The 12737-nt window shown below is 52.8% G+C and overlaps 1 protein-coding gene across 8 annotated transcripts; it reads left to right on the top strand.

Moving 5' to 3' along the window:
- The first annotated feature begins 5537 nt into the window (after positions 1-5537).
- On the top strand, positions 5538-11096 carry CITED1 (Cbp/p300 interacting transactivator with ED-rich tail 1). 8 transcript variants are annotated; one of them, XM_074323767.2, is made up of 4 exons: positions 5844-5973; positions 6474-6492; positions 9859-9983; positions 10487-11096. In XM_074323767.2, exons 3-4 carry the CDS (start codon positions 9924-9926, stop codon positions 11012-11014), a joined length of 588 nt encoding a protein of 195 aa, XP_074179868.1. In that variant the 5' UTR covers positions 5844-5973; positions 6474-6492; positions 9859-9923; the 3' UTR covers positions 11015-11096. The 8 variants fall into 8 exon arrangements, with proteins under 8 accessions (XP_019603518.2, XP_074179868.1, XP_074179866.1 ...); XM_074323765.2 differs by lacking the exon at positions 5844-5973 and adding an exon at positions 6060-6145; XM_088794858.1 differs by lacking the exon at positions 5844-5973 and adding an exon at positions 6104-6139.
- The last annotated feature ends 1641 nt before the right edge of the window (positions 11097-12737 follow it).

Genomic DNA, 12737 nt, shown 5'->3' with positions numbered 1-12737 from the left:
GTACCTCCTCCCTGGGCTCCCCCTCAGGGCCTCTCCCACAGCCTGGGCCTCATACACACACTTACAGCGATGGGCGTGGTAGTGCATCCAAGCTAGAAGAAAGAAAAGCATAGTCACAGATAACAGAGGTGCAGGAAGCCCGTTGGGGAGAGTGAGTCAGACCCAGTGGTCAATCCCAGCTCTGCTACTCACTAGCTGGACGATCTTGGCCTGTGTTATTTCACCTCTGTGTGCCTCAGAGCCCTTCTCTCTAAAACAGGGTTGATAGTGTTGACTGCATAGGGTTCTTGTGAAGTTCAGTGCTAGAGTGGGGTACAGACAAGGGGCATCCACTAGAATGACACCCACCAAAGCCTGGAGTGGGCAGAGCCATGAAGACAGACCCCAAGGGTACAAGAGGCTGGGTGGCCAGCACTGTTTGTATATTTGTGGTTTTCCCATTATGTATAAAAACAGGAAATCAAGTAGGGAATCAATTCAACTGGACCCAGTCTTGGCCCTTCCCAAACTTCCCCCATCCCCTTGTGTAAACAGGAAGCCAAGGTTGCAATCTCTGAAGCTGACAGTGCCTGAGGGTGCCCTGTCTCTGCTCTCCTCTATTTCTCAAGGCCCCTTCCCCAGTACTAATCTCTTGTTCTCTTTATTTCAACCCTCCTCCTCCTCTTGTTTTTTTTAACACAGGAGCAGAAGCCAGTGCCTGCCCAAGCCCGCTGGCCTGGGGCAGAGGAATGTAGCCGCTCCCTGGGCGCAGGGTGGCCGGCCCAGGCGCTCACTCAGGCTGGCAGCCGGCAGGCGCAGAGCTGGGGAGGCTCCGGCACCTTGCTCTGAGGGGCTGGAAAGCACTACAGACGTTAGCTCATCACTCTTTGGCAGCGGCCCGCGGGTCTGCTATTCTCACTAGCATCTTCAGGATGGGGAAATGGAGGCACGACCACACTCAGTACAGTTGCAGACTCACAGGATCACAAGGCAGGGTCTCCAGATGGAGTAAGGGGGAAAAGGGCCACCCCGACTTCACCACACCTATTTGTGTTGCTTGAGAATGTACAGGGCAAGGAAGAATATAGGAGAGAACTGTGGTCCAGAGTGCAGTATCTGAAGGGGGCATCAGGGGACAATGGCAGTGCAGTGGCAAGGACCCACCATCTCTGAGCCCCCACATGTGAAGGGGCCCCCAAACAGCTGCAGCTTTGTTCACTAGCCGCTAGGAATGACTCACCACTCTTACTGAGATAAAGTCTGCATGGCAGACACCGAAGGGTTAACTCTGATGCGGTTGACTTGATTACTATGTTTTCCTCCTGATGCTTTTCTGTTATTTCCCAATTCTGTGCAGGGAACAATTATGACATTTATAACCAAACAAAATATTAATCACTTTTAATTATTAAAGAGAAGAAGCAACTGGGATGTGGCTTGGAGAGGGGAGCCCAGGTCAAGACCACTCTCTCACTTATCATTGTGTGACCTAGGACAAGTGACTTCACCTCTTTGAATCCCAGTTTTCTGTAAAATGTAGGTAATCAACTCCACAAGGTTAGCAATAATTGAAAGAGATAATGTATATGAAAATGCTTTTTAAAAAACACTTATGTGTGGGTGGCTGGTTAGCTCAGTTGGTTAGAGCACAGTGCTGGTAGCACCAAGGCTGCTGGTTCGATTCCCACATGGGCCACCGTGAGCTGCGCCCTCCTTTAAAAAAAAACAAAAAACACTTATGAAACTTTTCAAACATATACACAAGTAAACAGTATAATAAAGGCATGTACCCATCTTATTTTATCTCTATCCCCACCCACTTAACTCTATCCCCACCGGAATATTTTAAAGCAAATCCCAGACACACCCTTCTTTCCCATAAATACTTCAGTATTGAGTGCTTTTTTACATTTTTCATAATTAAAAAATAATTCATGACTGCAAAAAAATTAGAAAATGAAGAAATCATGTATAAAGGAGAAAACAAAAATCACCCATTATCCCACCACCCAGAGACAACCATGTTTTGCAGATGCCTAATATATATGTATGTGCCAATTGTATGTATTATTTTATTATCATTATAAAAATAATAAAATCATATTATGGAAAAATCAAGAGGGAAAATTACCCATAATCCTTTACCACCTAATATATTAATAAATACTTAATATTTTCATATATTTCCTTCCTATTTTTTTCAAGTGACGTACATACTTTTAGCACAAGTGGAACCATACTGATTGTGCACTTTTCAAATTATGAATCTGTTTTAATTGTAGGAAAATATAATCATATTGCAGAAAAGTAAAGTCAAAGAAAAATAGCACCAGTCATCCCACTACTCAATTATAGTCACTGTTGTCATTTTGGTGACAATATTTCTTCTATGCACATACAATTTTAACAAAAGTGGAGCATACTGTTTATGCAGTTCAATAACTATAAACTCATATTTAATTACAAGAATAATATTGTACGACATGGAGAAAAGAGAAAAACATCACTCATAATCCTACCACACCGCTGACACTCTTGCTGGTTTGGTGTTTTCCTGACCTGTAATCATACATGGTTGGGAATATAGTGAGTATTTAATATTCTACTCTTTGTACCCTTTGCAACTTGGCATCATATATATGCAACTTTGTACCCAGAGTTTTTTTTTTTTTTTTTAATATTTTGTAGTGAACATTTTCCCATAAATAAGAGTTTGGAAAATTAGGGTTTTTTAAGGGTCAAGGTCCCAAGGGACACTTCCTCACCATGGACAGTTTAATTGCTTTCTATTTTTCACTAATACAAACAATTCTGCTCTAAACATTCTTGAACGAAGACTTATGCTTTTTAACTTTTCTACACACGTATTGAGTATATGTTTCTGGAGACCACTCTGGATGCTTAAGTGATCACTTGTATTGGTTCCTCATTTACTCCTGTCACATGGCTCCGACAGCCCTTGGTTCTGGGCAGTGGGATTTTGAGAACAAATCTGCATTTTCCTCTCCTTCATCCCCTCTCAGTTTATTTTTTATTTAATTTTTTAAATTAATCAGTCAGCAAGTATTATTGAGCCTGAAGTGTGAGAGCTGATGCAGGGCTAGGAGACCAAAGGAAAAGGGTCAGAAGGCACAAAAACAGCATTTTGTGACCACTTACTACACAGCAGACACCAACCAGGCTAAGCTTTTCCATCCTTGCTACCATTATTATCCCCATTTACCAGATGGGGAACGAGGGCTCAAGGAGTGAGGCCACTTGGCCTACCATCACACAGCTAGGAAAGGTCAGGGTAGAGATTTAAACCCAGGCAACCGACCCGACCCTGGAACCTGTACTCTGAGCACAGTCTAGCCGCCTCCTTACCCTCCTAGGCAGCGGGGTGTAGGGGTGAGGGTAAGGACTCTGCCTGCAGTCAGCCTGACTCGGATTCAAACACCCGCCTCCTGGTTGCGTGAACTTGGGCAAATCTCTGGGACTCCGTTTCACCTTTAGTAAACCCTGCCTCACAGGGCTGTCGTGGGAATTAAATGAGATGATGGATGGGAACGTGCCAGGCCCAATGCTGGCGCGAAGAGGGCTCTTGTCGGGTGACCATCCCAGTCCTCTACTTGCCAGGCGAGCTCGCAGTCTAGCTGCCAAGTTGGAAAGAGTTCGGCGGAGAGCTCTGAGCTCGGCTGGAGCCGCCTGGGAAGTCGGAAACCCAGGGCAGATTTGCAGAGAAATGCAAATGTCTCATTGCTCTCTCTCTTTGCCTCTGCAACTAGCCTCCTCTCCCATCGCCCCCAAAAGAAAGGGGTGGCTTTTGCGCTCCAAAGCTGAGTGCTTGAAGCTCCTCTTTCCTGCTGTCCAGGAGGTGGGCAGGGGAGATGACAGGAAGTCACCAGTGGGGAGACCCTTTCCGGCATGGGGGCACAGAAATGTGGCGGAGGGCGCTCCTGTTTCTGCCCTTCAAGGGTCCGGATGGGGGAGGGGCTGGCTGTTGAGCAACTGCTCCGGAGACACTCCAGAAGCCGAGATGAACATATGCCTCTTTCTAACAATTGGTCTGGGAGCCATCCAATAGATGGAGGGCGGATCCACCACCTCCCGGATCCGGAGCCTGCAACGAAGACGCTGCCACCGTTTCCAGAACAGCTCCCCAGCACTGGCTGAGGCGGAGGGTAGTAGGTCCGAGGTCCAAATTAGGAACGCGCAATTCGAAAACCTAGGGTCTCTCGCCTCAGGCAAACACTGAGATGGCTTGAGAGTGTATTTTACAGGCAAACTCTGTAGGGTTTTGTGGTCCCGACAGATCCCACCTTTTATCAGAGGTAAACTGAGCACTACCCACGAACTTTGGGCAAAGTGAGAGAGCACAGCGATGGTGTATATAGGGTGTGGTTATTACTGGGGTTTGCGTTGGTGCAAAGCAGTTTTGGGGGCTGGGGAATGGCTTTGCCTGGAGTCCAGAGAACTAGCCCAAGCCTCCTCCAGGTATCAAGGAAGAGCCTTGACCTGTCCCTCTGTTTACTGCTCATCTTTGTGTCAGTAAGCTGGTCAGGCGCTCAGCAAACAGAACTTTGTTCGAAGAGCAAATGCAAGGCACTTGGAGATGAATGGAAGAAAAAAGAAGAAACAAAAAAGAAAAGGGGGGGAAGTAAAATACCTTTAGGTCTTCAAACCCAATTAAGAAGACAGAACACATACATAGTGAAAATGCCTTCAGTGACATTCCCTCCCCCCACCTTTTTCCTTCACATCAGCACTTAAAGAGAGAGAGAGAGAGCAGTTATAAACAGTGTAAACTGAGTAGTTGTTGCTGAAAGGGGCCAAAAAAGAGTGTGGTAGAGGGTAGTCTTGATGGCCTTCCTGTAAGAGGTGAGCTGAGAGCTTCTTGGCCACAAGGAACACGCACTGAGATGAAGAAGGCGTGGCCCTCTTTCCCGTAAAGATTTGTAAGATAGAATTCCAACCCGAGAAAGATGTGCTCCAAATGCTAGGTGGGAATGACTGTACAATCGTAATAAAACAACCTGGCTTGGCAGGAAGGCAGGAGGAATCTCCGCCAGCCCCGGGGCAAGCTCTTGGTCCCCTGCTGCCTGTTCTTGGCGTTTTGGCGGGCCTCGTGAGCTGCACCTGGCCCCACGTCCCTGAGGGCACCATGTCTCCTTGTGGCATCCCGCCAGCCTCTGTCCGTTCTATATGACCACGAGAGAATCCCTGGGACCCAACCCCGGCTCAGGCCTTCCAGGGAAGCCACCGCTGCCAACCGAATAGGCCCTCAATGAGGCTCTGCCTGGAATCTGGCGACTTCAAGGGGAAAAGGGATCCTCGTCACGTACCTTCAACGAGGGAGATGGTGCGCCCCAAAGGGGCAGATGGGCTCTGAGAAAGCCCTACGGAGAACCCAAATCGTGCCCCGCGGGCACGGTCCCGTGTGCGTCCCCTTCCTCGGGGTCATTCCCTAAATCCATAGCCTTCCCCCCAGCCCCCTGAAGCCCTGTCAGGCCACCCGCTCGATTTAGGTCAGAAAACACACAGCTCTCCTTCGCCTCAGCGAAATTACTAAGTGGAATTTATTGGGCAAGTCCATGCAGGGCAGTGGGGAGAGACCGTGTCCCGGGCCCGGGCCCGCGCCAGCTTTAGAAGTACAGCCGTTGGCTGGGGGCTCAGGGCTCGGGGTGCCCATGGCCAGGGCTCGCCAGCCCCACCCCGGGAGCCGAGGCTGGTCCCTAGCGCTACAGGACCCGCGGGGCCGCTCGGACTCCGTTCCCCAGCCGGCCCTTCGCTTTCACACGATCCGCGGTGACTGCACCAGCTCGAGCGCCTTTAAAGGGCCACACACGCCAGCCGCCACTATAAAATGTTCCCAGCGGCACAGCTGCAGAAGGGGCACCGCTGAGCTGCCGAGAGGAGACTTGCTCCGCCCGGCAGCCCGCCCGCAGCCCGCCAGCGAAGGGTCGTTCCTGGCGAGGAGGAAGAAGGCTGAGGAAGGCACAGCTCTGGCTCTGGGTGAGTATCCAGTTCAGATTTTGCCACCAACTCGCCCACGAGCCAGGACATGTGCTAATAATGCCCTAAGCCGGTTATAAAGACGTGGAAATTGGGGGGAGAGGAAAAAAGGGGGGAAAGGGTCTGTCCTTCCTGGGATTCCTAGCCGAAGCCAGCCAGCTGCTGTGTGCGTGTGCGTCAGGGCTCTCCGGGCGGCAATGGGAGCTTGAGAGCCGGGTCCCCCGCACCGGGGAGGGAGCGCGGTGGCCGCCACCGCCACCGCCCCGGAGTCAGGCGCCGAAGCTGCGGGCGGGCGGGCACGGGCGCGGGCCGGGGCCGCCTGGCGCGGTACAGTGCGGCGCGGCGGCGGCGCGGCGGTGCGGGCTTTTCCCAGGCGCCCCGGGGTCGGGTGGCACTGAGCGCGACCGGCTGGCGGCGGCGGTGGCGGCGTGCGTGCCAGGGGCTGGGGGCTCCGCCGCTTCGCCCGCGGCTTACCCGGCTCCGCGCTTCCCTCTCTCCAGGGCAGGCGGCTTCACCGAGGTAAGCCGGGCCGCCGGGTAAGGCGCTGGGCTGGGCGGAGAGGCTGGATTCTCCCGCCGAGCCGGCGTGGGGAGCGGGCGGCAGGCGGGCGGGTAGGGGGTCTCTGGGGGACTTGTTTTCTGTTTGAAAGCTGCTCTGCTAGGGGTGGAGGGGCCGCCGCCCGGCCGCCTGCGAGCCTGTTCGCTCGCCAGCGCGCCTGCCTGCCGGCCAGCCGGGCCAGGCACCCGCTTCTCCCGGGGAGACGGCAGCACCTTTTCTCCCCGCGCCCGCGCTTTCTTCAGCTGGCTTCCACCGACTTTGCTAACCGCCGGGACGGCATCTGGACGCTCCGGCTCCGGGGCTGCACAAAGCTCAGGTTTCCTTCGGGGGCTGGAGGCGAGAGGGGCTTTTCCGGCCGAGTTCAGTGGAATTGCGGGCTGGAAGTTAGAGAATTTGGGCAACTTGCCTCTACTACCCAGTGGACCTCTCCTCTCCCCCGAACGCACGCCCACACACCCACGCACACCCACGCACACACCCCTCTCCCTATAAATGAGCGAGCGCAGCGGAGCCGGGCGGCTCACCGAGTCCTGCCTCGCCAAGCGCCGGACTTGGAGTCAGAAAGACGTGGCTGCGAATCCCGGTTCCGCCACTTTCTAGCGCTGTGACCTTGGGCAAGTTACCGAACCTCTCCGAGCCTCTTGCACTCTTCCTGCTAGCGGGGTTAGAGCACGGACCACAGGCGGCTGGGCTAGGGGCTAGGCTCCGCCTGCGGCCGCGTCGGAAGCTCAGCGGGCGCTCAGTAAGTGTTGGTGAGGCGCTGGAGTGGCCCCGGCCGGTGCCTCAGTGCACCCCCGCGCGCGCGGCTGCACCGCGGGGCCGCAAACTCGCGGCGGAGGCCGGGACCTCGCGCCCTCCCCGCCTGTCCACGCGGTCTCTACGATCCGTTCCCTACACAGTACTTGCGGGAACGGACGCTCGGGGCCCTGGTGGCCTGGGTGCCCGCGCCCACCGTGCAGGGATGCTCCAGGCCGCTCCCAGCTCCGGCGGCTCCTGAGATGCGGCGACCAGGGCAGCCGAGCTGTCTGCAAACAACCGGCCTTTAGTTTTCAGGTGGCGAAACTGACTGGTCTGGTAAGAGCGCGTCCAAGCCAAGCCGCAGTGCTGTTTGGATTTTTAAATTTCTCCTTCTGAATGAGAAAATAGCAGTCGAGATGCAACCAGCCGGTTGGTGCCATTTTAACTTTTGGTCCCCCAACAGGTCAAAGACGAGCCCCTCTACCTGCCTTACTCTCCCTTTTTTCTTATTCCTCCCCCACCCCCATCCGGGCGGAATGGGGCTGCCGGACCGCGGGAAGGTCTGAAGCGAAGGGAGGGCGGCGGGACCGGGAAGTGGTGGCCGGGGCCCGCGAGGCCCGAGCTGCCGAGAAGGCACTTGTTGCTCTGGGCTGCCCAGCCGCCTCTCGCAGCCGTTTCACAGAGGACAGCTCACGGCTTGGAGAGAGGGCTGGGACGTTTCCGCGCTGGCAACTTTTGCCTTGGAACGGGCTGGGTAGCGGAGTAGGGACAAATATCAGGGAAGCCGGGGCATGGGTTCCGATCGAAAAGCGAGTGTCTCCTCGGACGGATTCAACAACACTTACTGAGCGCCTACGGAGCACAGACCCGGGCCTGGGGTCAGGACAGGTGGCGGGGGGAGCGGTGATGGGAGGCGACATATCTAAATGGAAACGGTCTCGTTTAGGGGAGCTCCCAACCTGCCGGGGGAGACATTGTATAGTCAGTCGTCTTCCCCAGGAACTAATATCAGAACAAATACTTTTTTCTGGTTCCCTCTCTCTTTTTTTCTATTTTTCCCTCTTTTTTTTCTTAGTGTAGTTGCTACTGTTGTTTCTTCTTTTGTACCTGGAGTCATAGGCACCGGCAAAAATGGGCAGGGCCCTCCAGCATTTTTCTTAGGACATGAAAATTGCTTGATACTGAAGGTGCTGGGTTTTTGAAGACGACGTGGATTACACTTCTTGTCTTGTGTTCACTGCCTTGAAATATTCCCAGGCTGCCTCAGTAAAGGGACGGGGCTCCACTCAGGCAGTGGTGGTGGCAGACCCAGAAACTGACTTTTTCTCTCATGTTTTCTCCCCCTCCCTTCTTTTTCTATTTTTCTTGCCTCCCTCTCCTACAAATAAGTGGTGTGAAGATGATAAAGAGAGGTAGTAATAGGCCACTTTCTAGAAGTGTCTGAGCAGATTCTTAATGACTACTGGGGTGAGGGAGGTGTCAGGAGAATTCTAGCCTTGTTGGAAAGATGAGAGACGCTTTTTAAGGTGCTGAAGAGTAAGAGTCTTTGGGCTGAGAGGTGTTTATAAATGTGAAATTGGACATCTCTAATTCATTGTGAAAGGTAGAATCTATGAGTTTTTAGAAAAAACAAGCTTCTAGGAAAATAACTAGAAAGTTCTCAGGTGTGGAGATTTTTTTTCTTTTCTGATTTGGGGGGATTATTTTCTCCTCATCTTGTCCTTTGGCATTTGAGCCAGGGAATTATTTCTCCGGCAGCCAGCCATTTGACTCATTCCAGGTGTGATTCAGTGGGCGGGCATAAGAGCTCTAGATCCTGCTCCCAGAACCACTGCTACCTGAGTAGAAAGCCCTTGAACCTCTGCCGGTCTCCCTCCAGGGAGAATTGCCCCCACCTGCCACTACCGGTGAGCTGGGCTGGGCTCAGAACACGTGTCCCAAGAAAGCCCAGTGCTGCCGAGCCTGTCTTGGAGGGCGAGCCTGTCTTGGAGGGCGCTTGATGCGGGGAGGAAATTGCGACATTCCTGGCTGCTGTCCGGCTGCCACAGAAGCCCCCCCCCAACCTTGATCGTGGCTTTTCTCACACCCACATCTGAGGCAGGGCTTTGGAGCCCCATGCCATTTGCTTTGGGGACTTACTCCTCCCCTGGGCTACAGCCTCTAGCTTCTTAGGCCTGCCTTGCCCTGACTCCTTCCCACTTTCTCCCAGTCCTAGTGGAGGCCCCAGCTCTCCAGCCCGGATGTCTGTCAGTGGCCCATTAAGTGGTCCATTAAGATAGTGCTGCTTAGGGACATTTCTGCCTTCAGAATCAGCAACAGTGCCATCCCTACCCCACCCCCACACACTTGGGGCTCTGAAATCACTGCCCTGAGGAAACTCATTGTGTCCCCCTTGCTGATGTGCGTAGCTGGCTACCTGGGCAGCACCTGGCTGAGCTGAGCACCTTTCCTACGTTAGGCGCCCTCTGGTCTAACCTTGTCACCATCCTTGCCTTGTAGCTGTGTGGAGTTGGTCTGATTTGGTCTGTGCTAGGGTTTCCTTGGTCAGTGAAGCCTTTGTGCTCCTAACCTCTTCTCCCTCACATACAGCACAACAGCCCCAGCTGGCAGCATCACCTCCCACCAACTTATCCAACTTCTGCCAAGGCTCTGAAATGCCAACCACGTCGAGACCTGCACTTGATGTCAAGGGTGACACCTCACCTGTGAAAGAGGTAACTTGCCATTTTACACATGGAGACACTGAGGCATGGAAAGATGAGCTGATGTGGGGCCCTCGTGAGTGTCTGGTGTCCCTAAGCAGAGAGGAGACAGCAGGGTTTTCTCTGGGAACAATGAGAAGAGCTTGTGCCTAAATGTGGTCCGATAGAACCCACTTGGGTTGTTGAAAGATGGCAGGGCCGGGAGCAGAGAAGTACAATTGGAAGAAGACAGCGTCATTGAAAAGATGAATGTGGGGTGGAGAAGAGGGACAATGAAATGCCCTTATTAGAATGGTGAGATGGAGGGAGGGAGATGGAAAGCAGCAAAGCCACTTGGGCTGGCAGGTGCCCAGCACGAGGACTTGGCTCTGAGAGCCATGTAGCAAAAGGATCCTGGGCTGGGAGCCTAACCCTGCAGGGGGCCTTCTTGCTACCTCCCCACCACTCTCCCCAAAGGCAGTGCATGTATGAGCTTTCTGGGCCTGTTCTATGCTGTGCCTTTCTCTGTCTTCTAGGATGCCAGCGAAGACATGAGCTCTCTGGCCTACTCTAGCCTAGGGCTGAAAGATCGCAAAGCAGTAGCCATCCTGCACTACCCTGGGGCAGCCGCCAATGGAGCCAAGGCCAGTGAGGCTGCCCCTGGTGCCTCGGGATCTGCATCTCCAATAGGCTCTCCTATCACCACCCCTCCCACCAAACCCCCACCCTTCAATGTGCACCCAGCCCCCCACCTGCTAGCCAGTATGCAGCTGCAGAAACTTAACAGCCAGTATCATGGGATGGCCGCCACCTCTCAGGCCCAACCCGGGGAGGCAGGGCCCCTGCAAAACTGGGGCCTGGGGGTTCAGGCGGGAGGCGCGGGGTCCCCCTCTCCTTCTGCTGGTGCCCAGAGCCCTGCTATCATTGATTCGGACCCAGTGGATGAGGAGGTGCTGATGTCGCTGGTGGTGGAACTGGGACTGGACCGGGCCAATGAGCTTCCGGAGCTGTGGCTGGGGCAGAATGAGTTCGACTTCACTGCGGACTTTCCATCTGGCTGCTGATGCCAGCTGTCCCTAAAGATGGAGGAATAAAGCCACCAATTCTGTTGTAAATAAAAATAAAAGTTACAAAGAGATGGACCGACTGGATGTGTTCTTCACTGAGGTCTAAAGGGGTATAGCATGGTCTGATGTCCTTTCAGCAAATCTGAGGCCCGTGGTGGTGGGGCTGTGGGTGGATAGCTGTGAGAGAGCTGGATGGGATGGGTGGAGTGGGGAGGGCTGGAGAGGGCTGCTCACCAAATGCCTGCTGTCAGCTCCACTGCCACCGAGTTGTCTCCAGGAGTACTGTCCTATTCCATGTTGAATACAGGAGCTGCTTGGCGGCATCCAGACCCTTCCTCCTTGCCACTGCCACTGCAGGTCTAAACGGTTGCTCTGACCAGATGGCACATACGTCACCAACTCTAAAAGCCTCCCCGCACCCACTCTCGAGCCCCAATCTGATTGATCCATTAAAGCCACCCCTTGCCCTTATGCCTCTGAGCCATAGATAGGACCTAAGAAGCATCCTATTAGAATATATGGTGATGGAAGGAGAACTGACTCTGGATGATGAACACACAATGGGATTTATAGATGATGTAATACAGAATTGTACACCTGAAATCTATGTAATCTTACTAACAATCGCCACCCCAATAAATTTAATAAAATAAAATTTAAAAAAAAATGGCAAGAAGCATCCTATGGCCTGGAAGCTCAGATTTGTCTGGAAAAATAGAAAAGCTACAGACTTCCATATTTAAATTGGGATTCTGGTGCCTTCTTCATGGGAGAATGAATTAGATATGGTTTGTACCTTGAAGGGGTTTGTATCTAGAAGGAGAAAGACAGGCACCAACAAATTACAATCAAACACAGCATCGCCTATGAAACCTGGGGAAGGTGCTATGTGACCCCAGAAAAGGAAACAACTCCATCTGCCTGGGAAGTCTGGGGACCGCTTTCTGGTACTGAACTGGTTCATTTGTTTTTCTATCTCACAAGCAGTAAGTACATGATACAATCTCTTTGTGAGAAGTAGAAACTTCATAAATAAGGTTAAACCCTTGACCCCAACCCTCGCAGGCAGTCAGGCACAGACATAGCAACTACGTATCTGTGGTGTACCCTCGCTGACCTTGCTCTGTGCCTTTACACAAACATATCTCCCCATGGAAACAATAGGGTTTTAAAATAAGACTAGAGTCAGCCAAGGAAAGAACCAGTAAGGGGGAAAGCTGTTACACAGGTGCAGGTTCAAGAAGGGCTGCGGTGGCTAAAAAGCAGGGTTTGCCTGTTCTTCTAGGCTAGCTGAGGAGCATGGCTTCATCGTTAGTACCAGCAGCCCTGTAGCTTGGGGAGAATGTCTGGAAGTTTGTAGGGAAGCAAAGAATTAAGCAACTTTGATTTTTAACATGATCTCACTGAAGTTGGATGGTTAGATTCACTGAAGGCAGCAAACAGGGAAACATGCAGTTCTGAGGGGTTGGTAAGGCAGGGGTAGGAAAACAAAGATGAAAGAATGGAAGCCTGGGAGGTGGAGAGAACGGGGCGAATTGCAGGGCCTGGGAGTCTGTGTGCAGGGAAGACCAGATAGGATTCAGGGAGGCGGGAAGTGAAGGGGACAGAGGAAAGCTGTGGTCCGCAGATGGGTTTCAGAATCTGCACAGTCTAGTGACATAGGGCAGGGGTGGGCTCAGGAGTGGAGTCTAAAGCAGAATGGCAGGATGTGGGAGGGGCC

Source organism: Rhinolophus sinicus, chromosome 18 (genome assembly GCF_057876585.1).
Source record: "Rhinolophus sinicus isolate RSI-liver-muscle chromosome 18, RSI-T2T, whole genome shotgun sequence".
In the NCBI taxonomy this organism is placed as follows: domain Eukaryota; kingdom Metazoa; phylum Chordata; class Mammalia; order Chiroptera; family Rhinolophidae; genus Rhinolophus; species Rhinolophus sinicus.
This window is presented reverse-complemented; position numbering and strand designations above follow the sequence as displayed.

Bases quoted from the DNA above. Each gene is read 5' to 3' on its own strand.
- CITED1 (XM_019747959.3), top strand. From the start codon at position 5,553: ATGCAGGGCAGTGGGGAGAGACCGTGTCCCGGGCCCGGGCCCGCGCCA. The intron at 5,974-9,858 runs GTGAGTATCCAG...CCTCACATACAG, and splicing joins AGGCACAGCTCTGGCTCTGG to CACAACAGCCCCAGCTGGCA. The intron at 9,984-10,486 runs GTAACTTGCCAT...TCTGTCTTCTAG, and splicing joins ACACCTCACCTGTGAAAGAG to GATGCCAGCGAAGACATGAG.